Genomic DNA, 27350 nt, shown 5'->3' with positions numbered 1-27350 from the left:
CACAGTCGGTGTTCCTGTTCTGACTTCAGATCAGAAGATGAGTCACTGTGTGGAGGAAGAGGAGGACAGAGAGTCTCTAGTCTCTGGCTGTCTGTCTATGAAGAGTGACTGGTCCAAAGATTGTCCTCCAAAGTTCAGTAATGAACCTGGACCCTCAGAGTCAAAGTAAGAGACTGTTTTTACTGTAAGCTGACCTGATCGACGATGAGGTATTGAGGATGAAAACAAAAGGTTCTGCTAAAATATTTATATTCCTCAACATGTAGCTTCATGTTGTACTAACTGAGCAGGGAGATGTGTCAGCTCTGGCTACCATCTATGTTTGGATTATGAAAAAGAGTTGCAACTCAGGAAAATGGCTTAAATCATGTTTTAATTATGCAGCAGACAAAAAAAGGAATATTACAGGAAAAGCACATTAGTCTTTAACCAAATTGATTTAGACATAATTTTAATTCAAACTGCTCAAGCCAAAAGAGATTGTCATAAACACACTGTGTTAAAAAGATGATTTGTGTGAGTAATGCACACACGCACGCCCTCATAGATAAACTCTGAGGTCAAAGATTTCCTGTTAATAGAGAGGGGAGGAGCCACAATGATCCAGGTGATCCAGGTACATGAGAACAGGGAGAAAACCCTAAAACTAAACTAAACTAAACTAAAAAGTGTTCAGTCAGCTCAGACTCAATTTTGAGACAGAGTAGAAGGATGAAGACTGAAGAGTGTTAATCCAACATTTTATTAAATTCGGGGGGAAAAAAGTTTCCATTTTTGTGTTTGGTCAATTTTTTCTCTGTTGTTACAATGCTAATTGGCATTGTATTTTACATCGTTGGAAAGCCTGTTTATTTACCTTCGCAATGATGTCCAACTTGTAAGGATCATGCATTTGTGGGATGAGCAGCACAGCTGATTATGTGGGTAGCGCCCAAGAAAAATTTGCCAAAATGCTCTGCCAATGGTAAACAACAGCCTGGCCCCTCCTCCTCATGCTGGTCACCAACCTGGTCACACGTTGCTGTGGGATGGCGTTCCATTCCTCAACCAGGATTCGTTGCAGGTCAGCCAGCGTGGTTGTGTTGGTCACTCTAACACGTACAGCACACCCAAGCTGATCCCACAAGTGTTGAATTGGGTTGAGGTCTGGACTCTTGGCAGGCCGTTCCATTCTCTCTACTCCCACATTGTGGAGGTAGTCTGTGATAACCCTGGCTCTGTGGGGGCGAGCGTTGTCATCTTGGAGGATGAGGTTAGGTCCCAGATTGTGGAGATATCATCCCGATATCTCACTGCATTGAGATGGCCTTCAATGATGACAAGCCTTGTTTTGCCAGTGAGGGAGATGCCGCCCCACACCATGACACTGCCCCCACCAAAAGCTGTTACTCCATCGGTGCAACAATTAGCATAGCAGGAGAATACACTGTTTAGCATTGGCAGAGAATTTGGGCAAATTTCACTTGGGAACTACCCACATAATCAGTTGTGCTGCTCATCCCAGAAATGCATGATCCTTACAAGTTGGACATCATTGTGAAGGTAAATAAACAGGCTTTCCAACGATGTAAAATACAATGACCATTAGCATTGTAACAACAGAGAAATAATCCACCAAACACAAGTTTCCGAACTTTTTTTCCCGAGTTTATTTCACTGTCAAAGTCTCTGAGTCAGTTTTCACCCTGAGGACTGTAGAGGAGAGAAATGTTAGAATGAACTCAACAATTTGATTCATCTGTGACCACAAAGTCTCGCCTGTGACTCGAGAACAAACTTGTTTCCTTTACATGATCACAGCCAGTGTTCCTGTTTTACCTCTCAGACTGACTTCAGATCAGAAGATGAGTGATTATGAGGAGGAAGAAGAGGACAGAGAGTCTCTAGTCTCTGGCTGTCTGTCTATGAAGAGTGACTGGTCCAAAGATTGTCCTCCAAGGTTCAGTAATGAACCTGGACCCTCAGAGTCAAAGTAAGAGAGCTGCTACTAACTAATTTATGACTCATTTTCACTTTCCTCTACCAATAATGTTTTCTGTTGATTTTGTGTTTCTATTTTAAAATTTCTACTAAAATGTATTTGCTAACTGAAGTTGAACAAACTTTTCTTGACACAAAGAGAGAACCCCCCCCCCCCGAGCCAGTTTTACTTCCTGTTTTTTGGTTGTTTCTCAAACAGAGAATGGGGGTGTGGTAAATAGTCAGAGGTAATTCATTACCACGGCAACCAGATTGCATCGTTTTCAACCCAGATTAGATTAAACCAGTTTGGATGAATTTACTGTTTATCTGCTCACAAATGAGACCAGAATTATCTCAACACACCGACTCTCTCTCACTCACTCTCTTCTTCACCGTCTCCTCCTGGCGAGGCGGCTGTCTGGTTGCTGCTGCACCGCCGCACGCCGGCCACAGCGCAGCGCAGGACGGGTAGACGTGTAGCTGAGGTCCACCGATTGAAATGCAATTTCAGGACGTTTTGGAGGTTCACTGTCCACCAGCACCGGCTGCTCTCTCCTCAGCTCCAGCACTGATACCGCACCGGGCTGCTCTGTGATTCGTTTATTTCTCCAACCGGACATTTCTCGTTTTCTCTTTTGAGCTGAAAGTTGTGCTCCTCCATCGTCTGTTTTCCGTTAATTTATCTCCAGCAGGAGGAGACAGTAAAGAAGAGAGCGAGTGAGAGAGACAGTCAGTGTGTTGTGTTAAATCTGTCAGTGGCATTTTCTGTTATTCACTGTGTTGATTTCACCCGTTCAACGCACACACAAACGCCATTGTGAAAATAAACACATTAAAGTAAGGTGGATGAAACTAAAAAATAAAATGAAAACCCTCAGTTAGTTAATGCAATAAGTTGGGCTAATTAACTACACCTAACTAGTTAACTAACTAGAAAGACAAACTGACAGACAGATAAACAGATTTATTTTAATAACTGTAATCTAAGAGGACTAATACAAACTTTTAAATCACATTATTGACAGTAGCAGTAGTTTGTGTGTTTGTAGCTACTGAAATGTCTTTGTCATCAGAGAATTTATCAAGGATTCATGTGATATGAATAAAACCATCTTGGTGTTTGCAGAGTTCAGTACAGACAGAGAGCAGAGTCTCCAGTACCCAGCTGTCTGTCTATGAAGAGTGACTGGTCCATGGGTTATCCTCCACACTTCAGTAATGAACCTGGACCCTCAGACACAAAGTAAGAGACTGTTTCTACTGTGCACTAACCTGATGGAAGATGATGCATTGAGGATGAAGACTAAATGTTCTGCTAAAAGATTTATATTCCTGATGCAGAACTATTAGTGCAGATACTGTTTCAAACTAAGATGGATCTTAATCTTGGTTTTATAGCAACAAACTACTGATTGTATTTCTGTAACAAAACACCCAAGAACCTCCATTTCACAATTTACACTTCAAGAAAATATTCATATTTTTGCCCGAATGTTTAAGTTGCTGTAAAGATTTACAACTATTCAAAATTTGGAAGAATGTGCTTCAAATGTGTAATTCATTTTCTCACATTTGTCTTCAAAATACTGTGTTGGTTTGACTTCTCCTAAAATCAGCTGTTATGACAGCTTTTTTGAAGTGGGGTTGTACGTATACTGGGGAGTAAAATTACTGCTTTTGTGAATGGAGTCTGGTGGCTTTGAAGAGAGCGATATAACAGCTTCTGTTCCCCGTCAGAAAGGGCTGTCTGATGGCGAGGTAAAGCGGCTGTGGACAGGAGCAGCAGAAAAACGTATTTTAGCCACCTAAAAAATAAATAAATATCCGTTTAAGTGTACGCTATATGTAGAATATTTTCTCTGCTTTACCTCGCCATCAGACAGACCTTTCTGACGGAGAACTGAAGCCGTTATATCTCTCTCTTCAAAGCCACCAGACTCCATTCACAAAAACAGTGATTTTCCCTCTCAGAACAGAGGAGTTGCTGGTCTACCGCTGCATCCATCGGTTAGTTAGTTTGTGTTATTGTGTAACTTTCTGATCTGAACTAACGTGGCGACCACAGCAGCACATCGCTTAGCTTCCTGCCGGTACTCCTGTCTGCTTCTCCTAACTGGGAGCACGCCGACCGCCATCTAAGTTACTGTGTGTAACGTTAATACACTGACTATAAGGACGTATACTTACTGTACATGTAGCAGCGTCATCATGCAGAAACCTACGTCAGGACATGTGGGAGGAAGTTTTTAGAAGAGCTTGAAGGGAAAATAGCATTTTGACACTAAAACATACACTGATCAGCCATAACATTATGACCACTGACAGGTGAAGTGAATAACATGGATTATCTGGTTACAATGGCACCTGGCAGTCGGGGGGGCCAAGTTAGACAGCAAGTGAACACTTTGAACTTTGAACTTTGTGTTGGAAGCAGAAAGAATGGGCCAGCGTAAGGATGTTAGAGACTTTGACAAGGGGCAAATAGTGATGTCTAGACGACTGGGTCAGAGCATCTCCAGAACTGCAGCTCTTGTGGGATGTTCCCGGTCTGCAGTGGTCAGGACCTACCAAAAGTGGTCCAAGGAAGGAAAACCGGTGAACCGGCGACAGAGTCAGACCCGAGGCTCATTGATGCACGTGGGGAGCGAAGGCTGGCCCGTGTTGTCAGATCCAATAGAAGAACTACTGGAACTCAAACTGCTGAAAAAGTTAATGCTGGTTCCAATAGAAAGGTGTCAGAACACACAGTGAGGAGCAGTTTGTTGCGTATGGGGCTGCTTAGTCGCAGACCGATCAGGGTGCCTCGTGCTGACCCGTGTCCACCACCAAAAGCGCCTACAATGGGCACGTCAGTATCAGAACTGGACCATGGAGCAATGGAAGAAGGTGGCCCGGTCCGATGAATCACGTTTTCTTTTACATCATGTGGATGGCAACGAGTTGGAGGTGTTGACTCGGCCGTCAAATTCTCCAGATCTCAATCCAATGGAGCATCTGTGGGATGTGCTGGACAAACAAGTCCGATCCACGGAGGCCCCACCTCGCAACTTCCAGGACTTAAAGGATCTGCTACTGACGGCTTGGTGCCAGATACCACATCAGACCTTCAGAGGTCTAGAGGAGTCCATGCATCCACGGGTCAGGGCTGTTTTGGAGGCAAAAGGGGGACCTACTCAATATTAGGCATGGGGTCATAATGTTATGGCTGATCGGTGTATGTACGTAGTGTTCAGATTTGAATACATAAGGAACACCACTGGGAAGATACAGAATGATACAAAAACAAAATTATGACAATGCCATGATTTTGTTGATTGTGTGTTTGTATATTAAATTTCTACTAAAATGTATTTACTAACTGAAGTTTAACAAACTTTTCATGACAGAAAGAATTAATTTGTGCATTCTTCCTCTTTGTATCTGTGACAGCTGTCAGTCACCCAGAATAACTGTAATCTAAGAGGAATAATACAAACTTTTAAACCACATTATTGACAGTAGCAATGGTTTGTGTGTTTGTAGCTACTGAAATGTCTTTGTCATCAGAGAATTTATCAAGGATTCATGTGATATGAATAAAACCATCTTGGTGTTTGCAGAGTTCAGTACAGACAGAGAGCAGAGTCTCCAGTACCCAGCTGTCTGTCTATGAAGAGTGACTGGTCCAGAATGACTCCTCTGAACTTCAGTAATGAACCTGGACCCTCAGACACAAAGTAGGAGACTGTTTCTACTGTAAGCTGACCTGATGTATGATGATGCATTGAGGATGAAGACTAAATATTCCGCTAATAGATTTATATTCCTGATGCAGAACTATTAGTGCAGATACTGTTTCAAACTAAGATGGATCTTAGTCTGGCTTTTATAGCAACAAACTACTGATTGTATTTCTGTAACAAAACACCCGAGAACCTCCATTTCACAATTTACACTTAAAGAAAATATTCATATTTTTGCCCGAATGTTTAAGTCGCTGTAAAGATTTACAACTATTCAAAATCTGAAAGAATGTGCTTCAAATATATAATTCATTTCCTCACGTTTGTCTTCAAAATACTGTGTTGGTTTGACTTCTCCTAAAATCAGCTGTTATGACAGCTTTTTTGAAGTGGGGTTGTACGTATACTCCCGTGTTCTGGGAAGTGCTTTTGTGATTGAGTGCTTTTGTGATGAAGTGCTTTTGTGATGGAGTCTGGTGGCTTTGAAGAGATCGATATATATAACTGGGGAAAAAAAGTTCGGAAACTTGTGTTTGGTGGATTATTTCTCTGTTGTTACAATGCTAATTGGCATTTTATTTTACATCGTTGGAAAGCCTGTTTATTTACCTTCACAATGATGTCCAACTTGTAAGGATCATGCATTTGTAGGATGAGCAGCACAGCTGATTATGTGGGTAGCGCCCAAGAAAAATTTGCCAAAATGCTCTGCCAATGGTAAACAGTGTATTCTCCTGTTGGTATTGACTCTTGTTTTGAGTTGTTTTTGTGGATTGGATGATTGAACTCTCTTTCAGTAACAAGGAACCAACAATACATATTGGCTATTTTACACTTTATTCATTTAATACACCGTCAGGAGCCTCAGTAGCGGTGGAAGATCCATACACAGCCACAACAGCCTAGCACCTCCATTCAACTTGCCCTATCGCACGGGCCTTACCCAGATTAGATAAACGTGGCATGCCGATGCTCGGAGCAGACACCAAATGATCACTTTAGTAGGGCGCAGTACCCAGCAGGCCCCATGCACACAAACAAAACAAGAGCTCAAAACAAGAGTCAATACCAACACTGTTTACCATTGGCTGAGCATTTTGGCAAATTTTTCTTGGGCGCTACCCACATAATCAGCTGTGCTGCTCATCCCACAAATGCATGATCCTTACAAGTTGGACATCATTGTGAAGGTAAATAAACAGGCTTTCCAACGATGTAAAATACAATGGCAATTAGCATTGTAACAACAGAGAAATAATCCACCAAACACAAGTTTCCGAACTTTTATTTCCCAGTTTATATATACCTCGCCATCAGACAGCCCTTTCTGACGGAGAACTGAAGCCGTTATATCTCTCTCTTCAAAGCCACCAGACTCCATCCGCAAAAACAGTGATTTTCCCTCTCAGAACAGGGGAGTTGCTGGTCTACCGCTGCTTCCATCGGTTAGTTAGTTTGTGTTATTGTGTGACTTTCTGATCTGAACTAACGTGGCGTCCACAGCAGTACATCGCTTAGCTTCCTGCTGGTACTCCTGTCTGCTTCTCATAACAGGAGCACGCCGACAGCCATCTAAATTACTGTGTGTCACGTTAATACGCTGACTAAAAGGATGTATATATTTCAATCAGGAGAGACTCCATATTGAATGAACAATAATTTAGTGCATGGTGGATGATAAGTAGAATAGTGCAAAGTCTTTGGTGATTAGAGTCAATCATGATGTAATATATCAAAGGGGGGTAGTGATGCTGTGTCATGCTCAAAACTGCATGTGATTATCATAAAGTGGGCATGTCTGTAAAGGGGAGACTCGTAGGTACCCATAGAACCCATTTACATTCACATATCTGGAGGTCAGAGCGTTCTTCCCGACAAGCTAGCATGACATGGTTGGTAACAATGGATTCCTTAGGTTTTCTAGTTTCATATGTTACCAGTATCTTCACTCTAGCTTGAAAACTGAGCCTGCTACAACCTCTGAAAGACAGAATAGCGTCCGTCGGATTGTTAAGAGGTTAATAAGACAGCCAGATAGGAAATTCAGCTCATTAGTGTTTATGAAAGCAGCGGAGTTGCATTAAAAGGAACACTGTCATCACAGACTGAATGCTGAATTCAAACAGAAAAAGTAACAACACTTTAGCTGTTCCCTGTGACTATCTGTGCTTTGAGACAGTGTCGGACAATCAACAAATCATTGTAGTTATAAAGACATGTCTTCACAGGAAGAGGAAGAGGAGTGATGTTTCTGTGGAGGAGCAGCTGTCCTGCTGTGCTTTGTGTCAGGACGTCCTGAAGGATCCAGTCTCTACCAGCTGTGGACACAGGTTCTGCAGACAGTGCATCACCTCATACTGGGACCAGTCTGCTTCATCAGGAGACTCCTCCTGTCCCCAGTGTGGAGAAAGACCCAGAACAAGAGCTGGACTGCAGACAGCCGGTCAGACCAGTACTGTTCAAAGTAAGACTATACATCTGTCTGATGACATCTCCATGTCTGAAAACACTACTTGTTGGTTTAATACAGTGACATGTGTTGTGTCAAACAGCACGACCATTTAAGATCATTATAAATATCATTACATTTTAAGTCCACCTGAAATTTAACTGCATGTTTTTTCTGCTTCAGCATTCATATGTGCTCTGTATCACCTGTCCTATGTTCTCCTTTGAGAGGAAATCTGAACCCTGTGGTTTTATGATAGCACCCCTTGTCTTGGCATTAACCCAGGGGTCAGCAACCTTTACTATCAAAAGAGCCATTACTTCGCCTATATAGACATCTCTACAACTGTTCATAGAGAGACCACAGGGGCAGTCACATGTCATTAAATATGGAAAGAAAAAGGCAACACACTGGGCAAAGAACCATTTTTGCCGCAGGCTGTGAAAGATTATGAGAGATTGTTTTGTTAACGTTAAAAAAAGGTCTCATGGAAAGAGACGACCCGAGGGGGAAGCACCGAGAGACAGAAAGTAATTTAGACTTGGAGGTAAGCGACAGTAATAATTACAGTACACAAATTCAATGTTTGGCGGTACGTACGTCGGTGTTTAGTGTTTACTGCTGTTGCCAGGCAGCCTACTTTCCGTTCCCATGCCACTCGTTGACTTCTTGCTTATCCACTTGATATTGTTTGTACGCCTCCTGGCGTTTCGGAGCATACTGCAACAAACAACTCGCTTGAAGTCCTTGAAGCCTTTTCTTCCGTAATGTGGTGATGTCACCAAGTTACACATTTGCATAACACAACAGTGGGCTGACTGACCAAAAATAAGCATAACAGGTCCTCTTTAAATTCTCTTTTGGGGATTTTGAATCCATAGCTAGCTTAGCTAAGGAAACTCAAGATTAGCCACCGCTATTTAGGTCAGCAAAATTAGAGGATAAGGCGCCGGGCCATAGACGTATGTAGGCTATGACGCATTTTTTAGTTGACTGAAATGTTCAGATTTTTTTTATTCAATGCATAGTCAAGGCTACACATTTTTAGAGTTGGAGAATGTAAGGATCACTACAACAAAGATAAAAGAAAATTAAAATGTTAAAAAATAACTGTTATTCATTTCCATATAATTATTTGTCAAAGCCACAGGGAGCCACTGGAGAGGGGCTACTGAGCCGCAGGTTGCTGACCCCTTCATTAACCAATCAGCAATCTGTTTTCTCTCAATCTGCATAGATGGAGACAGCGAACTATTAAACTGTGTAAAGCAGTAACATCCCTGTTCTATATACCACTTTCATACCAATGACCAGGGTTGGACCAGGGTTAACCTACTCTGGTCCAGCGTCGGCGTTAGGGGCGGGCCTCGGGGGTCCAGGCCCGTCCAAAAAGGTCACTGTGCCCCCTCAGCTGAATTCTCTCCTCACAAAAAAACTAAACTGGAATAACAGCTAGGCTATAAGTAAAATTAAGTCATACAGTTTGGTAATGGAAGGACTTAACACTGCAATGCAAAATAAAGCACAAAACAGTGATAGTTTTGCATTTAGGAAACAACTACGACATGAACTTGGGCTTGATTACATTGTTTTCTATAAGAGTGTCCTAACTGGCCGCGAGGAACACGGCGCTGCACAGCGCGGCGCAATGTTTTGTCTGAATTTTTGTCGGACACCTTGTTCCTATTGTTTCCTGTCACTCATATTGAGAGGAACGGCTGATTAGTTTAGATTAAATGAGCCGAGAAAACCGTGTCAGTTATCCTGGATGTAAATGAAGATATTAACCTGATTATTGAGACTGTTAGCACAAGCATCGACGCTCACAGTTATATGTTTTACTAGTGAAACTTTATTACGAGCTACCTGTCAAAAAATATAACAGCCACCTCACTAATGGTTCAAATAAAACACGAACACACAGCAAAAAGAGACAACTGTGGAAACTCTGTGAAATATGAGCCGTCACTACAATAGTACAATCAGTAAGAAGCCTTGTTTTGATCTGCTCCGTTAAAAGTTTGTGTGTTTTTTTAAATCTAGCTCAAACTGAAAAAATGAGAGAAAGTAGGCCTACAAACCGGGTGCATTAAAGGACCAAGAGAGTAAAAAGCATCCTGTGCTACTCTTACATCTTACTTTTTCTACCTGTTTGGATTATTTGTTCTGTATAGTGGAATAAAACAATGGACTAATGTTATAACGTTATACAGCAGGCTGAGCAGGGACAACAACTGGTGAGTGAACCATCCACATTTAGTCTTTATTAAATTAAATTATAGTTATGAAGAAATCAGTCAGACTGTTAGATTAATGTGTTGTTTCACTCCCTGTTTACTCGGCACCCGTCTGTGTGCAGATTTTGACCCTGACACGAGCAAGACACAGGGCGTGCCTGAGAAGTTATCTGTAGCCTCCAGTACCTCCTCATTTCAAAACAGAAACCATAATAAGGTGTCAGCTGGCTGGAGAAGATCCCTAGATAACAACCTACTTGATCTTGGCTACATCGTTTGTTATTTCCAGTAAATATCACAAATAAAACTTGTGTTTTCTGATAAAAAAAAAAAGTACGAACGTAGGAAGATAACAAGTACTACTAACCCATCTTTGAGGTGGTTACGTCTTCAGCTCCAGTCTGATCTGGAGATCACAGCTGATATGTTCCTGGTTTGTTTACATGATGTAACAGAAGTGCAGATTTAACGGATTGTGGACAGAGAGCGTCAGATGCAGTGCGATAGTCGGACGCTCGCATCCAGTTAGGACATGGTGTTAGTTTATAACCTGTTTTTGTGGACATAACAGAATGTGTATGCGTGCGTGCGCGCCTGTGCGCATAAGTGGCAGTATGTATACATCTATCTGTCAGTTTATTACTTTCATGAAACATGATAATGTTAAAGATACACTTAATAAAGACTATATGAGGTGAAACAAAATGCCCCCCCTGTCAAAGCTGATTGCCTGTCCGCCCCTAACACTCTGGCGCCGACCCTGCCTATCACACAGCCTGTTCAAGGCAGGACTGTTGCAAAAAATGAGAACGTTTGTGACCCAGCCGCCATTTTGAGATCAGTTGAGGAAATACCAAGCACCGCCCACCAGCTAAACGCTTCACTACAAGATGTTTCTGAACACATTTGAGGAGAGGAATAGACATTACAGTAACAGAATATTGATTCATATTTGATCAGCGCTTCCTAGTTTGACCGTTTGATCAGAGTTCACAAGTGATTGGCAGTTGCCTCCGTTGAATGAACAGCCGATAGGAACGCTTTCTCTCTGAAACGACCTGTGATTGGTCAAAGTCTCCCGTCACGAGCTAGATATCCTAAGCCTGTAAACAGAGCCATGAGGAGATACAGAAGTCTAGTTTTCTCTCAGAACACTTGAATTACAATATGCTGAAAGGTTATTATGGGATTTTTGCCCAATTATGCCAAAAAATATGCTGCCTACTGCATGTTTTAAGTCCAGTGTATAGCATCTGGTGGTATCTGGTGGTAGTTTTTTCAACGTGTTTTTTAGATGAAACGGGCGAACACACTGAACGGCAGGCTGCAGAGTTTGTTTACCGCTACGACCACCAACAGCCCTCGTCACATGTCATGTTGCTTTTTCATACATCAGAGGACTAATTTGCTGAATCTTCACAGGTCTTTAGACCACAGTGGAAACACAGACAACAGTGGGCTGAAGGAACCTTTTAGTTCCTTAAAAGTAGTAGGACTAAAAAGTCCCAGGAACTTTTGGTGGAAACCCGGCTTTTGTTTTTAGTGCTGTTCAATAAAAACAGATCTACACAACGAGATATGAACATATCCTGCATTATTTGATGAGTGGATCAGTTTTAAATATTACAGTGAGGAAGGAACAGCCACAGTGAGCTGTTTAGATGAAGAGCTGCAGACGGACAGCTGAGGCTCCGCCTCCTCTGCTGTCAATCAAACATGTACACCGACTGAGAGAAAAAGGAGCATTTCTGATTGTCAAATTTTTCTTCATTTTGTCTCAAATTTTTTCCTTCTCTTTCAGCAGATAGTGGTCTGCAGGAGGTTGTAGATGAACATAAGATCAGTCTGAGGAGGAGATGTGAATGTGTGACTGAAGGAACTGATGAAACAGGAAGTAGAACCCTCCTCAACAGGATCTACACTGAGCTCTACATCACAGAGGGACAGAGTGAAGAGGTTAATACCCAACATGAGGTGATGCAGCTTGAGACAGCTTCCAAGAAGAAGACCCTCCATGACACTCCAATCAAGTGCCAGGACATCTTTAAAGCCTTACCTGACCAACTGGGAGACATCAGAATCGTTCTGACGAACGGCGTCGCTGGCGTTGGAAAAACCTTCTCAGTGCAGAAGTTCACTCTGGACTGGGCAGAGGGCTTGGAAAATCAAGATGTCAGTCTGGTGGTTCTGCTTTCATTCAGGGAGCTGAACTTGATCAGAGATGAGCAGTACAGTCTTCTCATGCTGCTCCATGTTTTCCATCCAACATTACAGAAGGTCACAGCAGAGAAGCTGGCTGTCTGTAAAGTTCTGTTCATCTTTGACGGCCTGGATGAAAGCAGACTTTCACTGGATTTCCACAACAATGAGGTTGTGTCTGATGTCACCCATAAGTCATCAGTCAACGTGCTGTTGACAAACCTCATCCTGGGGAATCTGCTTCCCTCAGCTCTCGTCTGGGTAACTTCCCGACCTGCAGCAGCCAATCAGATCCCTCCTGGAGCTGGAGCCTCCACATCATGTGTCTAATCCCAGTCTTCTGCTGGATCACTGCTACAGTTCTGGACCACATGTTGACTACAGACCAGAGAGGAGAGCTGCCCAAGACCCTGACTGACATGTACTCACACTTCCTGGTGGTTCAGACAAAGAGGAAGAAGCAGAAGTATGGTGAGGGACATGAGATGAGTCCACAGGAGCTGACGGAGGCTGACAGGGAAGTTCTTCTGAAGCTGGGGAGGCTGGCGTTTGAACATCTGGAGAAAGGAAACATCATGTTCTACCAGGAAGACCTGGAGCGGTGTGGTCTGGATGTCACAGAGGCCTCGGTGTACTCAGGGGTTTGTACAGAGATCTTCAAAAGAGAGTGTGTGATCTTCCAGAAAACAGTCTACTGCTTTGTTCACCTGAGCATTCAGGAGTTTCTGGCTGCAGTCTACATTTTCCACTGTTACACAAACAGCAACACAGATGTACTGAAGGCATTCCTGGGAGAAGAATATGTTCATTCAACCCTGAAGAACTTCCTGATGGGAGCCGTGGAGAAATCCCTTGAAAGTAAAAATGGCCACCTGGACCTGTTTGTTCGCTTCCTTCATGGCCTCTCTCTGGAGTCCAACCAGAGTCTCCTAGGAGGTCTGCTGAGTCGGACAAAGAGCAGTTCAGGAAGCATCCAGAGAGTCATCAACAACCTGAAGAAGATGAACAGAGATAACATCTCTCCTGACAGAAGCATCAACATCTTCCACTGTCTGACGGAGATGAACGACTACTCGGTACATCAGGAGATCCAAGAGTTCCTGAAGTCAGAGAACAGATCAGAGAAGAAACTCTCAGAGATCCACTGCTCAGCTCTGGCCTACATGCTGCAGATGTCAGAAGAGGTTCTGGATGAGTTGGACCTGAAGAAGTACAAGACATCAGCGAAGGGACGACTGAGACTGATTCCAGCTGTGAGGAACTGCAGAAAAGCTATGTAAGTCCAGAAGTGATTAACATTGTAAATCAGTGTAGATTAGTAATTTAGTTCTTCAAATATACACACTATAAAATTGTTATTATCCTTCAAATAGTGTTCTACACGTTTATTACATTAATTATGTCAGTTGTATTTTGTCACAGATGTTCTTGAGCTGTTTCAAATGTTGAGTTAAAAAATGTTTCAGTTGGTTGTGTTTATAGCTGTCAAGGTAATGAACACAGTTTTATTCATAGTATTTCTAATAACTGTTAGATTTAACAGTTTCTTTTATTTATCTTTATTTGGGTGATGGAGGTGACATGCAAAACAGATAAAACAAATTAAAGACTTTAGAGGTGGTTGTGGTTTCACACAATAGCTGCTCTAGTCTGAACAGCTGATTTGTCACAGGCCGGGAGAAACTGACAGAAACAGATTTGGGTTTTTTTCACAAAAAAAGAAATACCTTAATGTAGGCCTATCCCCCGTTTTCCAAGTTTATAAAGTTAAACCTGATTCAACAACTCACAAAAAGGCATGACTTTGGGGATTTCCTCCCAAGGATCAAATTGTTGTTCAAACTCTAAAAACATGTTGTGCGCTTGCAAAGTAAACCCTTCAAAAAAACAAAACAAATAAAAAACCCGAGGGTGGTGCTCAAGCTGCTATATTATGTTATTACTCTGGAATTTAACACACGTGTCCAGCTTGTCGTTCTATTCAAATAGGTATGTATAGATATTTACACCTCTCTTCAGGTGATCAGCTTGAATTGGAGGTACATAGATTATGGGTGCTGCTTTTACTCAGGCCTTGATTGGCCATCGGGAGCACCAGGCAAATTTTAACACCTGGCCTGGCTCTCCAGGCCAGTTGTTAAAATTTTTTTTTTTTTTTTTTTTAAAATGTAAAATGTAAAGGGTAAATCAAAGCGAAAATGACAAGAGACAGATAACATCAAAATAAAAGGTTATTGTACTGGTGGCCCCCGGGACCTCCGTGCCACCGACACCGCTGCTGCCAGGAAACAACGGGCTACAGAGCTGAGATGAGACAGAACGGGCAAGCGGGCAGGTGTCAGCTCCGTGCAAAACACAGGAACAAAAACACTGACACATCTCTGACAGTATGATAATAATTCACTTCACGAGAGAGGACCTCAACTCAACAACGCTACACCATGACAAGTAACCGCGGCAGTGCTACTTGTGGCTGAGTTTTCTCTTCCATTCTCCAGAAAACATGCAGCGGCGACGCGCTTTGAGTTCAGGCTGGTGCACGCCAAGGGTAGAGTACGGCAGGGAGGCAGGGAGGCATCTGATTGGTTCTTTCCGAGCGGACCTCGATGCAGTGATTGGTAGACGTTTTTACAGGATTACAGTAGCTACAGATGACGGGCTTTTTTCCGGTCCTTTTTCAGAGCTCATCAGTGATGGATTGCTGTTGGGGTGTAAAGACCATTTCAACCAATATAACAAGTAGTGTAGACTGGATAACATCGTCAACCCTGCCTTTGAGTAAAAGGACAGAAGTAGCTTATTAGCATCAAAATATGCTTAAAGTATCAAAAGTAAAAATATTCATAATGGAGAATGGCCCATTTCAGAATCATATATATTCTTAATTATATATGATATGATTATTATTTCATTTTAATTGATTGTTATAATTGATGTGTTTTATGTGTCCACCACTGTAATGTTGCAGCTGGTAAAGGTGGAGCTCAAGATCTAATCACAGTATACTGATGTGCTTGGTGGCTTATATCATATATTGATACAACATATAAATAGTCTAAGTACCTAGTAAATAAAGCTTTAAGATATGTAATATGTATTGTAATATGTAGTGGAGTAAAAAATACAATACGAAATCGTACCTAAGTACAGTACTACGGTAAATGTAGGCCTACTTAGTTACACTACACCACTGAACATCAGAGTTTATGCTGTTAAAAATAATATAAATACAGCGACCACTTCGGGACGAACTTCCCTCTCTCAGGCAAGGAAATAAATATCAGAATCAGAAATACTTTATTGATCCCTGGGGGGAATTGAGTTACGTTTTATGTTTTGCTTCTAGAATATAAATATACATATATAAGAACAGAGAAATCATAAGAAAATATAAATGAGAAATATATACAGTATAACCACAGTGCAAATAATAATGTTGAAAAATAGGATCTATGCAAATAATATAAATGCATGCATTTATAAAAATGCAAGAATAGTGTAAAGATTAGTTTAAATGTTCTGTGTAAATAAATGCAGTGTTAATGCCGAAGTAAACCAGATTATTGCACGGCTGACTTATTGCACTAATTTCTCTTTTTTCAGTATTACACAGTTGAAGATATTATAAATTATGGGGTTAAAGCTCCTGATAGGGGTAAAAAATAATAAATATACTGTACAGTGTGTGCAAGGCCTATTGAAGGAGGCTGGGTCACGTGTCATCAACGCGTCATATCTTTGGGGTACAACACATGCGCAGTAAAATCTGGTCTGCACTCGCTGAAATTGAGCCAATCGCAACGCACGACCGCAGCTTCAGTTACACTTTTTAACGTATTTCTGAATTGCACTGTATTTATTCTATTTTGTAGCTGCTCTGTATATATTCAATCTTTAAAGCATTTTGAATGCTATAACTTATAAAGTGTCCCTTTTCATATAATCATGACAGACTTTCTAACTGTGGAATCTCAGAGACTCACTGTGAAATTGTGGCCTCAGCTCTGAAGTCCAACCCCTCCCATCTGAGAGAGCTGGACCTGAGTTACAACAAGTTGCAGGATTCAAGAGTAAAGCTGCTGTCTGCTGGACTGGAGAGTCCAAACTGTAGACTGGAGACTCTGAGGTCAGTTCACTGACTGTCGCTTATGAAGTTTTTTATTAATGAAATGTTTTCAGCAGATTATAAATTAATATTTATCTTCATCATTTATTCTTTATTCAGATTGAATAACTGCAGTTTGTCAGAGATCAGCTGTGCTTCTCTGGCCCCAGCTCTGAAGTCTAACCCCTCCCATCTGAGAGACCTGGATCTGAGTGACAACGAGCTGCAGGATTCAGGGGTGAAGCTGCTGTCTGGTTTTCTGGAGAGTACACACTGTAGACTGGAGACTCTGAGGTCAGACACCATTTTTTACTTCTGTACTGAGATTAATATGATGTGAAAGGTGTGGTGACACTAAACTGCAGACATAAGGCTGATATTATACTGATCCACACTTAGTATCTTAATGCTTTGAGATCTTGAGTTGAATCTTGAATCAATTTCTGTGGTTTTTATTTGTGTTTAGCTGCACAACATGAGTTTGTATAGATCAGGGGTCTCCAACACATCGCTCGCTCGCGACCAGTCGCTTGCTTAAAAGACAACAATCTCTGTTTACCAAACCGACGAAGAAGGCCAACTCAGCAACAGAGGCTGTATTCGAAACCTCATTCTATACTAGTAGTACATACTGATTTGGCCAAATTGTAGTATGTAGTATGCGAACAAAAGCAAAATCTATAGTATGCCAAAAATACCTGGATGTCGTACTGATTTGGAAAAAATCTCCAGTATGCATCGGACCAGTCTACCTCGCCTACTGTATCCCACAATGCAAAGCACTGGACCACTACAGGCTACAGTTACCACAACAGCAGCTTGTTTTTTACATTTTTCGTAGCTATTTCATCACTAAATTCACTTCTGAAAGTTTTTGAGGCGAGAAATCAACCGTGTAGATTATTAATATCGGCAGTTTTACGAAGTTAGATGGCGAATCGAACATTTGTTCCACCGTTGTCGGAGTTTAGAAGCACCACAAAATGCCGTGACAGCTAGCTATAGCGCCTGCCGGAGTCGCTGTCAGCCAGCCCGGTAGTCACTCTCAGAGACCGCTATGAGCTGGCTGGAGCTCTCTAGAGACCGGTCTGTAGACGAGGGGCTTTTATTTCCTTGTTGACGGATAGTTTGTTTAAATATCACAACACAGATGTCCATTATAAATGAACAGGAATCTGTGTTTATCTGCCTTTATGGAGTTGAAAAGCTCCACAATTGCTCGCGGGCGTAGCTCGCTGGAGAGCAGGCCACAGAGCAGCAGAGTGGAGAGGGAAGAGGAGAGGGAAGAGGAGAGAGAAGAGAGAAGAGGAGAGGGAAGAGGGGAGAGGAGAGGGAAGAGGAGAGGAGAGAGAAGAGGAGAGAGAAGAGGAGAGGGAAGAGGAGAGAGAAGAGGAAAGAGAAGAGGAGAGGGAAGAGTAGAGGGAAGAGGAGAGGGAAGAGGAGAGAGAAAAGGAGAGAGAAGAGGAGAGGTAAAGAGCCTCCTCTGACGGGGCAGAGAGAGACCTGTTGAGACAACACGACCCTTTTTAACATTCCTCTAATATCTGGAGGGAGATCAGTCCACTGTTTAGTTGCTGTAACTGAAAAAGCTGTTTGAGTAACGTAAATTTTGTGGATCAATATTTCATATTTCCCGTCTCCCCTCGTTGATGATCCTGTTTGTCTCACTTCATTATGAGCTGTTAGAATAAACAGTTTAAACCTGCAGTACGTTATAAAGTAAACTAACAGAACATCAACATAAAAATCAAAGTTGTATTTTTTGATAATATTGTAATAGTGGTACGATTTTTTTTTTTGTCCAGTGCTTTAAGAGCTGGTTTAAAGGCTAAAGCCTCGTCTAGCATATACTGCGAAATACATCGCTTTAACCGTCACATACTGCATACTACTGAGGAACGCAGTATGCAGTATGTACTGTATACTGCATACTGCGTTCCTCAGCTGTATGCAGTAGGCGGTTTCAAATACAGCCAGAGGCTTTGTTTAAAGTGGCACACATGTTAACGAAGCACAAAAAAAAAACTTCACCGATGGCGGCATTTTAAAAGAGGCGATGACTGCGGTGACTGAAAAGCTATTGAATGACCATAAAAGTAAGACAGAAAATATTTCTGCTATCGCCGATGTACAACTTGGTGCTAATACCCTGGCAAAGAGAGTGTCTGCGCTGTCTGCGGACGCTGTGGAGCAGCTACAACGGGACATGGACAGGTGCAAATGGTTTTCCATCCAGTGCGATGAGTCGGTTGACTCCAGCGATACGGCCCAGCTGGCCGTCTTGCATGTCATGAAATCTAAGTTGAGAACAAGACTGACAGATTAACATTTAAATGAGTCCATAAGAGTGAGCCTAAGTGGATCCACTCTAGCATACACCTCTCTTGTTGACTACATGCAGTGCCAGTCATCTCACTAACTGTTAAAGACTGAATGCATGTAATACATGCATGTGAACTACAGATGATGAAGGGAATGTGAAGGGAAGTGATGTGATACAGTGATATGTGGACAGACAGAAAATAAGGACAAGTAAAATAACAACATTGTTTTGTTTTCTATGACATTAATCTGATGTGAATTTAATAGTGTGAGCTTGACACATTGAATATGTAAAGAAATGCATAGAGAAAATAAACATGCACATGCTGCTGAATTTAAGATGTTGATGATGTCAAAATGTGAGTGTTGGATATCAACATTTTCTAAATGTTCACACAAAAAAAACTTATTCAGCTGGTTTGGGTGGAGCTGAGCGATGTGAATAAATGTTACTAATAATATAAAATATGAGTAGCTCTAGGCCATTTTCATTTTGTCAAAGTAGCTCTCAGAGAAAAAAAAGGTTGGATCCACTGGTGGAGCTGTCAGAGTTTAAGAAGTGAAGTCACTACGTCTTTATTGAAGTAGCAGCACGTTGTCATTTATATTAATGAGAGCTCTGTTTCACTTTTAGAATTTTACAGTTTTTAACCTGCATCCTGTTGGCTTCAGGTGTTTGGAGTTTACATTTTCTAAACTTCTACGTTCTAAACCTTCTTCAGCTCTGAACACATTATTAAACATTGAATGATTTCAAGCTGGAATGTTGTCTTCTAAACTTACATCATTTATTCTTTATTCAGATTGAGTGTCTGCAGGTTGTCAGAGATCAGCTGTGCTTCTCTGGCCTCAGCTCTGAAGTCCAACCCGTCCCATCTGAGAGAGCTGGAGCTGAGTAACAACTACCTGAAGGATTCAGGAGTGAAGCTGCTGTCTGATCTTGTGAAGAGTCCACACTGTAGACTGGAGACTCTGAGGTCAGTAGAGGGTCAGAGTCGGTCCATGCTGGTTTCAGCAGTATTGTCGTGATGTGTTTCCTCAGTTAAAGGGACTATTTGTAACTTTCAGAATTGCTTATTAACAGCGACACCTGTGGCCGTTAAGTCAACGTAAGTCAGCGTCGCGCTCGCGCTCACGCTCACGCTCACGCTCACGCTCACGCTCACGCTCACGCTCACGCTCACGCTCACGCTCGCGCGCTCTAAATATACAGACGTAGGCAAAGTTGTTGGTAACGTTCCGTTAAAGAGAGAAAAACCCACAATGGTCACTGAAATAACTTGAAACTGACAAAAGTAATAATAAATAAAAATTCACTGAAAATTAACTAATGAAAATCAGATATTGTTTTTGAATTATGGTTCAGCAGAATCATTTAAAAAAACAAACTAATGAAACTGGCCTGGACAAAAATGATGGTAACATTAACTTAATATTTTGTTGCACAACCTTTTGAGGCAATCACTGCAATCAAGTGATTTCTGTAACTCTCAATGAGACTTCTGCACCTGTCGACAGGTATGTTGGCCCACTCCTCGTGAGCAAACTGCTCCAGCTGTCTCAGGTTTGAAGGGTGCCTTCTCCGAATGCATGTTTCAGCTCCTTCCACAGATGTTCAATAGGATTTAGATCAGGGCTCATAAAAGGCCACTTCAGAATAGTCCAATGTTTTGTTCTTAGCCATTCTTGGGTGTTTTTAGCTGTGTTTTGGGTCATTATCCTGTTTGAGGACCCATGACCTGCAACTGAGACCAAGCTTTCTGACACTGGGCAGCACATTTCGCTCCAGAATGCCTTGATAGTCTTGAGATTTCATTGCACCCTGCACAGATTCAAGACACCCTGTGCCAGATGCAACAAAGCAGCCCCATAACATAACCGAGCCTCCTCCATGTTTCACATTAGGTACAGTGTTCTTTTCTTTGGATGCTTCATCTCTTCGTCTGTGAACATAGAGCTGATGTGACTTGCCAAAAAGCTCCAGTTTTGTCTCATCTGTCCAAAGGACATTCTCCCAGAAGCTTTGTGGCTTGTCAATATGCATTTTGGAAAATTCCAGTCTCGCTTTTTTATGATTTGGTGTCCTCCTCGGTTGTCTTCCATTAAGTCCACTTTGGCTCAAACAGTGACGGATGGTGCGATCTGACACTGATGTACCTTGACCTTGGAGTTCACCTCTAATCTCTTTGGAAGTTGTTCTAGGCTCTTTGGTTACCATTCGTATTATCCGTCTCTTCAATATGTCATCAATTTTCCTCTTGCGGCCACGTCCAGGGAGGTAGGCTACAGTCCCATGGACCTTAAACTTCTGAATAATATGTGCAGCTGTAGTCACAGGAACATCAAGCTGCTTGGAGATGGTCTTATAGCCTTTACCTTTAACATGAAGGTCTATAATGTTCTTTCTGATCTCCTGAGACAACTCTCTCCTTAGCTTTCTGTGGTCCATGTTCAGTGTGGTACACACCATGACACCAAACAGCACAGTGACTACTTTTCACCCTTTAAATAGGCAGACTGACTGATTACAAGTTTGAAGACACCTGTGATGCTAATTACAGGACACACCTTAGTTTAACATGTCCCTATGGTCACATTATTTTACATCTTTTCTAGGGGTACCATCATTTTTGTCTAGGCCAGTTTCATTAGTTTGTTTTTTAAAATGATTCTGTTGAACCACAATTCAAAAGCAACAGCTGATTTTCATTAGTTAATTTTCAGTAAATTTTTATTTATTATTACTTTTGTCAGTTTCAAGTTATTTCAGTGACCATTGTGGGTTTTTCTCTCTTTAACGGAACGTTACCAACAACTTTGCCTACGTCTGTACATGAAGGAGCATCGCTCAAAACAGTGAGGCGACACACGTCAGCTAAAACCACAATATCACTCTATATTTCACCTGCTTGGCAGTAATGTTAGCTGACCAGACGAAGGTCTCTCCTTGAATCACTGCTGGCTTTTCCTGCTCAGCCTCCGGTCTCCCTCTCCCTCTCCGGAGGGAGACACCGGAGGCTGAGCAGGAAAAGTGGGTCGGTGACGGGGCTCCGCAGCGAGACACGTTATCGCCTCCCCGACCGGGTGCCGGTGTCTCCCGACTGCGCCTGCAGGGAGACACCGGCACAAGACACGGGAAACCTCAGTTGGTCTGGAGGAGCTGCAGCAGTTATTTCTGCACAGACGTCCACTGTACATTCACTAGATATTCTCAGAGCTAAACTAACTCTTCTGCAGTGTGGAGTGAGCGCGCGTTCACGTCTAGAGGTGGAGCGAGGACGCGCGCGCTGTCTGAGTGAAGGCAAGCAGGCAGAGGAGGAGAGGCTCCGGCCACACGCGAGCGCGCATGCGAGCGCGCATGCGAGCGCGCATGCGAGCGCGCATGCGAGCAAACAGTCCCTTTAAGCTTTGAGAGGAGAACAGTTACACACAGAGAGAAAGAACAGTCAGCCAATCAGATCAGCCAGAAGCTTGTTGTGATCATGTGTTAGAGTTGATGTGAAGAAGATGTTGTTGTTGTGTTCATGTCTCCAGGAAAAGCTGGATTACAGTTGACAGCATCACAACATGTATAGAGACAGTGGTCCTCATCCATCAAACTGTCGTACCATCAAATCTGATCAGAAAGTCTTTGTTCTCTCATTGATCAGTTCATCTTTGTCACAGCTCTGAGATCAGTCGGACTGAAGCCTCAAATCACTGGCTCTTATTTCATAGAACCATGGTTACATTTAGTAACCATGATGTGGTCTGCCCAAAGAGTTATTAAAGGAGGGTAACGGGATGAGGGTGTGGAGGTTTAGTGTCTTTTGTAACTCGTTCCAGTCACTAGGAGCAGCAAACTGGAATGAGTGATGACCAGAGGAGGTGCAGACTTTAGGAACGACCATACTGATGAATTAGCTAGAACATAAATTGCGGTTACTGTTAGAGATATTGAGTAGTGAGCAGAGATATGGAGGTTGGTTTTGCCAATGATAGTTTTATAAATGAACTGTGTGCTCCATCAGTGACTGACAGCTGATGAAGGGAGTCTCTGTAAACACTGATTCATGACTTCTGTTCTCTTCTTCTCTCATCAGATTGGAGTGATCACTGTCAGAGTGAGTGATCAGACAAGTGGATGTGTTGAGAGGATCAGCCGTGTCCTGATGATCCACAGAGGTTCACCACCTGGACCTGGATCTTATTTTGTCTTTTTTTTTTTTATTCATTCATATATTCTGAACCCAAAATGCCTCTGAGGATTAGTTCAGTTTATGACAACATAACTGTAGATTAACACATTTAAAAATATCTTTTTGCTTTGCTTCGAGTTGCAGCTCCACCCTGTGGAACGATGGAGTTTTGCTGTTTATTTCTAAATAACAATGGAAGTTAATAAAGTTACCCTATTAAAACCAAAAATTTTCAATGCAACACCGAAACGTAAACGAATTCATGATGAAACAAATACCTTAAATTTCCGTAAAATCTTCTCTCAACATCATTGGACAGATGTCCTTATATCGGATGATCCTCAGAGGGCTTTCACCTCCTTTTCTAATATCAAACTCCCAATGTTACAGGGAGTCTTTTCCCATTACATTTGTCTCCTCCAAATCTCACTGTAGATCAGCTAATCCCTGGATAACTCCTGCTATAATGACTTCAGTAAAAACTAAACATAGACTTTACAAAAAATATCTATGGAATCCTACTCCTTTGCTCAATTTAAAATGTTATGAAAAGATCTAAGAAACACTACTTCAATACCAAATTGTGCAAATATAAAAATAATATGGCTTATCTATGGAAAACCATTAACTTTATTATTAATAAACACAAAAAATCCCCCAAAAATTCCATCAGAATTTAAGACAGTTTCTGGTCTTATCAGTGAGCCTCAAAAAATTGCCAGAAATTTAAATAATTTTTTTTTTCTGAAATAGGAGACAATCTGGCTTCAAAGATTTCACTCAGTAAAAATGTTCCTCTAAACTTTATGAATCCACCTGTAATTGAAGATTTCCAATTTTCTCCAGTTACGGAAGGTGAGGTCCAGAAGGTCCTATACGATCTAAAAGATTCATCTCCTGGTTTTGACAATATCCCCGGTAGTCTATTTACATCAGCTCAGGATCTTATACTAAAGCCTTTAACTCACATTTTCAATCTTTCTTTAGAAAAAGGTGTTGTCCCTGATGAATTAAAAATAGCTGAAATAATTCCGGTCTATAAAGATGATGACCCAGCTATTTTCAATCATTACAGATCAATTTCAATTCTACCTGTACTGGCAAAAGTGTTAGAAAAACGTGTTTATCAAAGATTGTTGGATCATCTGGATAGACATAATATTTTGTATATCCGTCAATATGGGTTCAGGAAAAACCACTCCACTTCTATGGCTGTCTCTTATCTTGTTAATGAAATCTATAAAGCTCGAGATAGAAAGGAAAGCACTATTGAAGTATTTTTAGATTTATCTAAAGCATTCGATACTGTAAGTCATCCCATTCTTCTTCTTAAACTTTCTCATCTTGGAGTAAAACAAATCTGGGTTGTTCTGGTTTTCGAGTTATCTGAAGGACAGACAACAGTTTGTCTCTTACAATGACTTTAATTCCTCCCTTTGTCATGTTACTTGTGGTGTACCTCAAGGATCGGTCCTTGGGCCATTATTATTTTTAATTTATATTAATGATTTATGTAATGTCTCTTGCAAAGTGTCTAAGGTATTATTTGCTGATGACACAACCATTTTTTACTCGCATTATACCCCCAACAAAATAGCCAAAGTATTAAATGAAGAACTCATCAAGATAAGTGATTGGTTTAACTGTAACAAATTATCTCTCAATATAAAGAATGTGTTCTCTTTTGTACTCTGTCAATAATAGTATCGTTAATTTTTATATTTAAAAACTGATTATCATTTCCTGGCAAAGTGCAGTCTACACGATTTCTGGGTGTACATCTCGATGAGTCTCTATCTTGGAAAAAACAACTCAGCACAGTTACTACTAAAATTGCAAAAAGTGTTGGTATCTTGGGAAAAGTCTGAAATATGATGAACGTTGAGGTTGCCACTCTCTTATACTATTCTTTGGTTTATCCATATATATATATTACTGTAATTCAGTCTGGGCGAGTACTCACCCAACTAAACTCATCCCTATTTTTCATCTTCAGAAACGAGCATTAAGAATTATTAACTGTGTTCATCAAACTCATTCGTCTCTCAGTGTTTATCAAGTTAACCAACTTCAGATCGCTTTATTTGTGTCCAGCTCTTTGAACAGGACCCTTCCCTCATATTTCCATGAACTGTTTTCCTTTAATCAACAATTCCACAATTATTTGACTCTAATTAACTCCAAACTCAGACCTCCTCTGTGTCGAACATCTCAGTTACAGTTTGGTTTTATTCACTGAGGTTCAGTGATATGGAATGTCTGCCATCTCATGTTTGGAGTTGTCACCAGAACAATTTAAGAAAGCTGTTTTTATCTCCCCAATGTTTTCCTTATGGATTATCTCTGTTAATTGCTTACTGATAATAAGTTCTTGACTGACGATATTATAATGTGAATCTTAATTCCATTTAACTTTGTCTTTGGAATGCATGTGATGCTAATGTCTTTTTTCTTCTTCTATAACTCTTTACCATCCTTTTTAACAATTATTCCCTTTTTAAATTTGATTAAGGTATGCACTGGAGTGCCCTGATCAAGCCCCACAGAGGGTTTTTTGCACCTCTCCCTCACATTTGTTGTTGTTATTTTAATCTCTACTTGTAACTTTTTTATATGTGTAAACGAATAAAATCTAAATCTTAAACCAATACCAGCAATTTCTCATATTATCAAAGATAAATATTTGCTTGTAACAAATGAAAGAATCAGATCAAATCTGAATTCAGTCGAGGCTTCACTTCAGTTTCTCAACTGACTACAAACACATGATGTCTGGATTTTGGTGTAAAGTCAGCACCTTCATATTGTATATAATGTTTGATGTAAAATAAACAAACAGAACTGATTAACATGCATACTCTGGATTTTATATTCACTAATCATGTACATACAGGAAAATTCCAGTTTCATGTGTGACTCTGCTAGTTTTCACGTTACATGACTGAACACAGACACATAAAGTCGCCCGTGGAGCTTTCTCCCCTCAGAAATCTGTGTTGAAGCGGTTGTTATTACCACCGTTCATGTTCTGTTGTTCCTGCTGGAGCTGCTTTCTGCCAGCAGATGTCACCGCTCCCTCTGTTTTACCACAAAGGAGGTTTATCTGAATGGATGCAGTGAACACTGAACTTGTGCTGCCTTTGAAGTTAATTTTGTAATTTAATTAAGTTACAAGTTAAATAAGTTAAAAACGTGTGATTCATTTGTGTTAGTTCATATTGTGTGCTGCCATATACTGGTCGGAGGCATGCCTGCAGTCAGACACGCTGGTCAATGAAGCACATGCTTCAGTTGAGCACAGACAGGCAAGACAGACAGTGTTGGATACATGCTGCTGCTGCTGAAAGTGTTTCTACAGGATTCTGCCCAACAGTTGTCTGTGAGTAATATGTGTAAATAATTAGCAAACCGTTCTTGTTTAGGAATATTATGTTAGTATGTTTTTTATTGTTTTGGTAAAACATGTGCTCTGCTACCTAGCAGTTAGGCTACAGTGGGTAGCTAGGTCTGCTCAGTATTGACTGTGTGGTGAAGATGCTGTGGTTTTTTGAGCTGTGTTCTTTCATACATTACAGTGCTGCTTTATATTTGGTAGAAATTGTGTTGTTATCATAATCATGAGTGTAACTCCTACTTTCTAGCCTGTATGGATGTGTTAATGTTTGTGTACTAAGTTATCTGACTTATGGCCTTATTTTTGTAATGTTTCAGTTTTACAACCAAAAGTTAATCCAGAAGAGGAAACCAACCAGTGAAATACAAGAAAAGTCAAGCCGTGTGTGTTTATTGGAGGACTTTGAATGTTAACTGACTGTCTAGCTCTGCTAGAGAGAACACATTGCAAGGGCAGTACAGAACTGATGGTGTGAATGCTTTCTTTCTGACTGACTTGGTTTTGTAAAGGTTAAGTGTCATCATAATGTAGTTAAACTTGATTTAATATGATGGATTTTAAATTAAACTCAGCAAACAAGTTGCACAAACGCCCACTTGGACTCAAGTATGAACTGATTAGAGTCTGGTGGTCAAAGGTCACTGTGACCTCACAAAACACAGTTTCGGCCATAACTCAAGAATTCATATGCTAATTATGACAATTTCACACAGATGTTTATTATGATAAAATGATGAAGTGGACAGAAGTGGATGTTAACAGCAACTTGACTGGTTGGGGGA

At 41.2% G+C, this 27350-nt stretch overlaps 1 protein-coding gene across 1 annotated transcript; it reads left to right on the top strand.

Moving 5' to 3' along the window:
• LOC141758444 (NACHT, LRR and PYD domains-containing protein 3-like) lies at positions 1–25557 on the top strand. The gene is made up of 11 exons (XM_074619872.1): positions 1–165; positions 1826–1972; positions 3089–3205; positions 5562–5678; positions 7913–8148; positions 12172–12891; positions 12954–13845; positions 16522–16695; positions 16795–16968; positions 19800–19973; positions 23079–25557. Exons 1-11 carry the CDS (start codon positions 38–40, stop codon positions 23086–23088), a joined length of 2889 nt encoding a protein of 962 aa, XP_074475973.1. The 5' UTR covers positions 1–37; the 3' UTR covers positions 23089–25557.
• The last annotated feature ends 1793 nt before the right edge of the window (positions 25558–27350 follow it).

The sequence above is a fragment of the Sebastes fasciatus genome, chromosome 20 (genome assembly GCF_043250625.1).
Source record: "Sebastes fasciatus isolate fSebFas1 chromosome 20, fSebFas1.pri, whole genome shotgun sequence".
NCBI lineage: Eukaryota > Metazoa > Chordata > Actinopteri > Perciformes > Sebastidae > Sebastes > Sebastes fasciatus.
This window is presented reverse-complemented; position numbering and strand designations above follow the sequence as displayed.

What these genes read in the sequence shown, in the direction of transcription:
- LOC141758444 (XM_074619872.1), top strand. Translation starts at nt 38, where the DNA reads ATGAGTCACTGTGTGGAGGAAGAGGAGGACAGAGAGTCTCTAGTCTCT. An exon ending in CCTGGACCCTCAGACACAAA is followed by an intron (nt 3,206 to 5,561) that starts GTAAGAGACTGT and finishes TGGTGTTTGCAG; the next exon opens with AGTTCAGTACAGACAGAGAG. An exon ending in AGGAACTGCAGAAAAGCTAT is followed by an intron (nt 13,846 to 16,521) that starts GTAAGTCCAGAA and finishes TAATCATGACAG; the next exon opens with ACTTTCTAACTGTGGAATCT.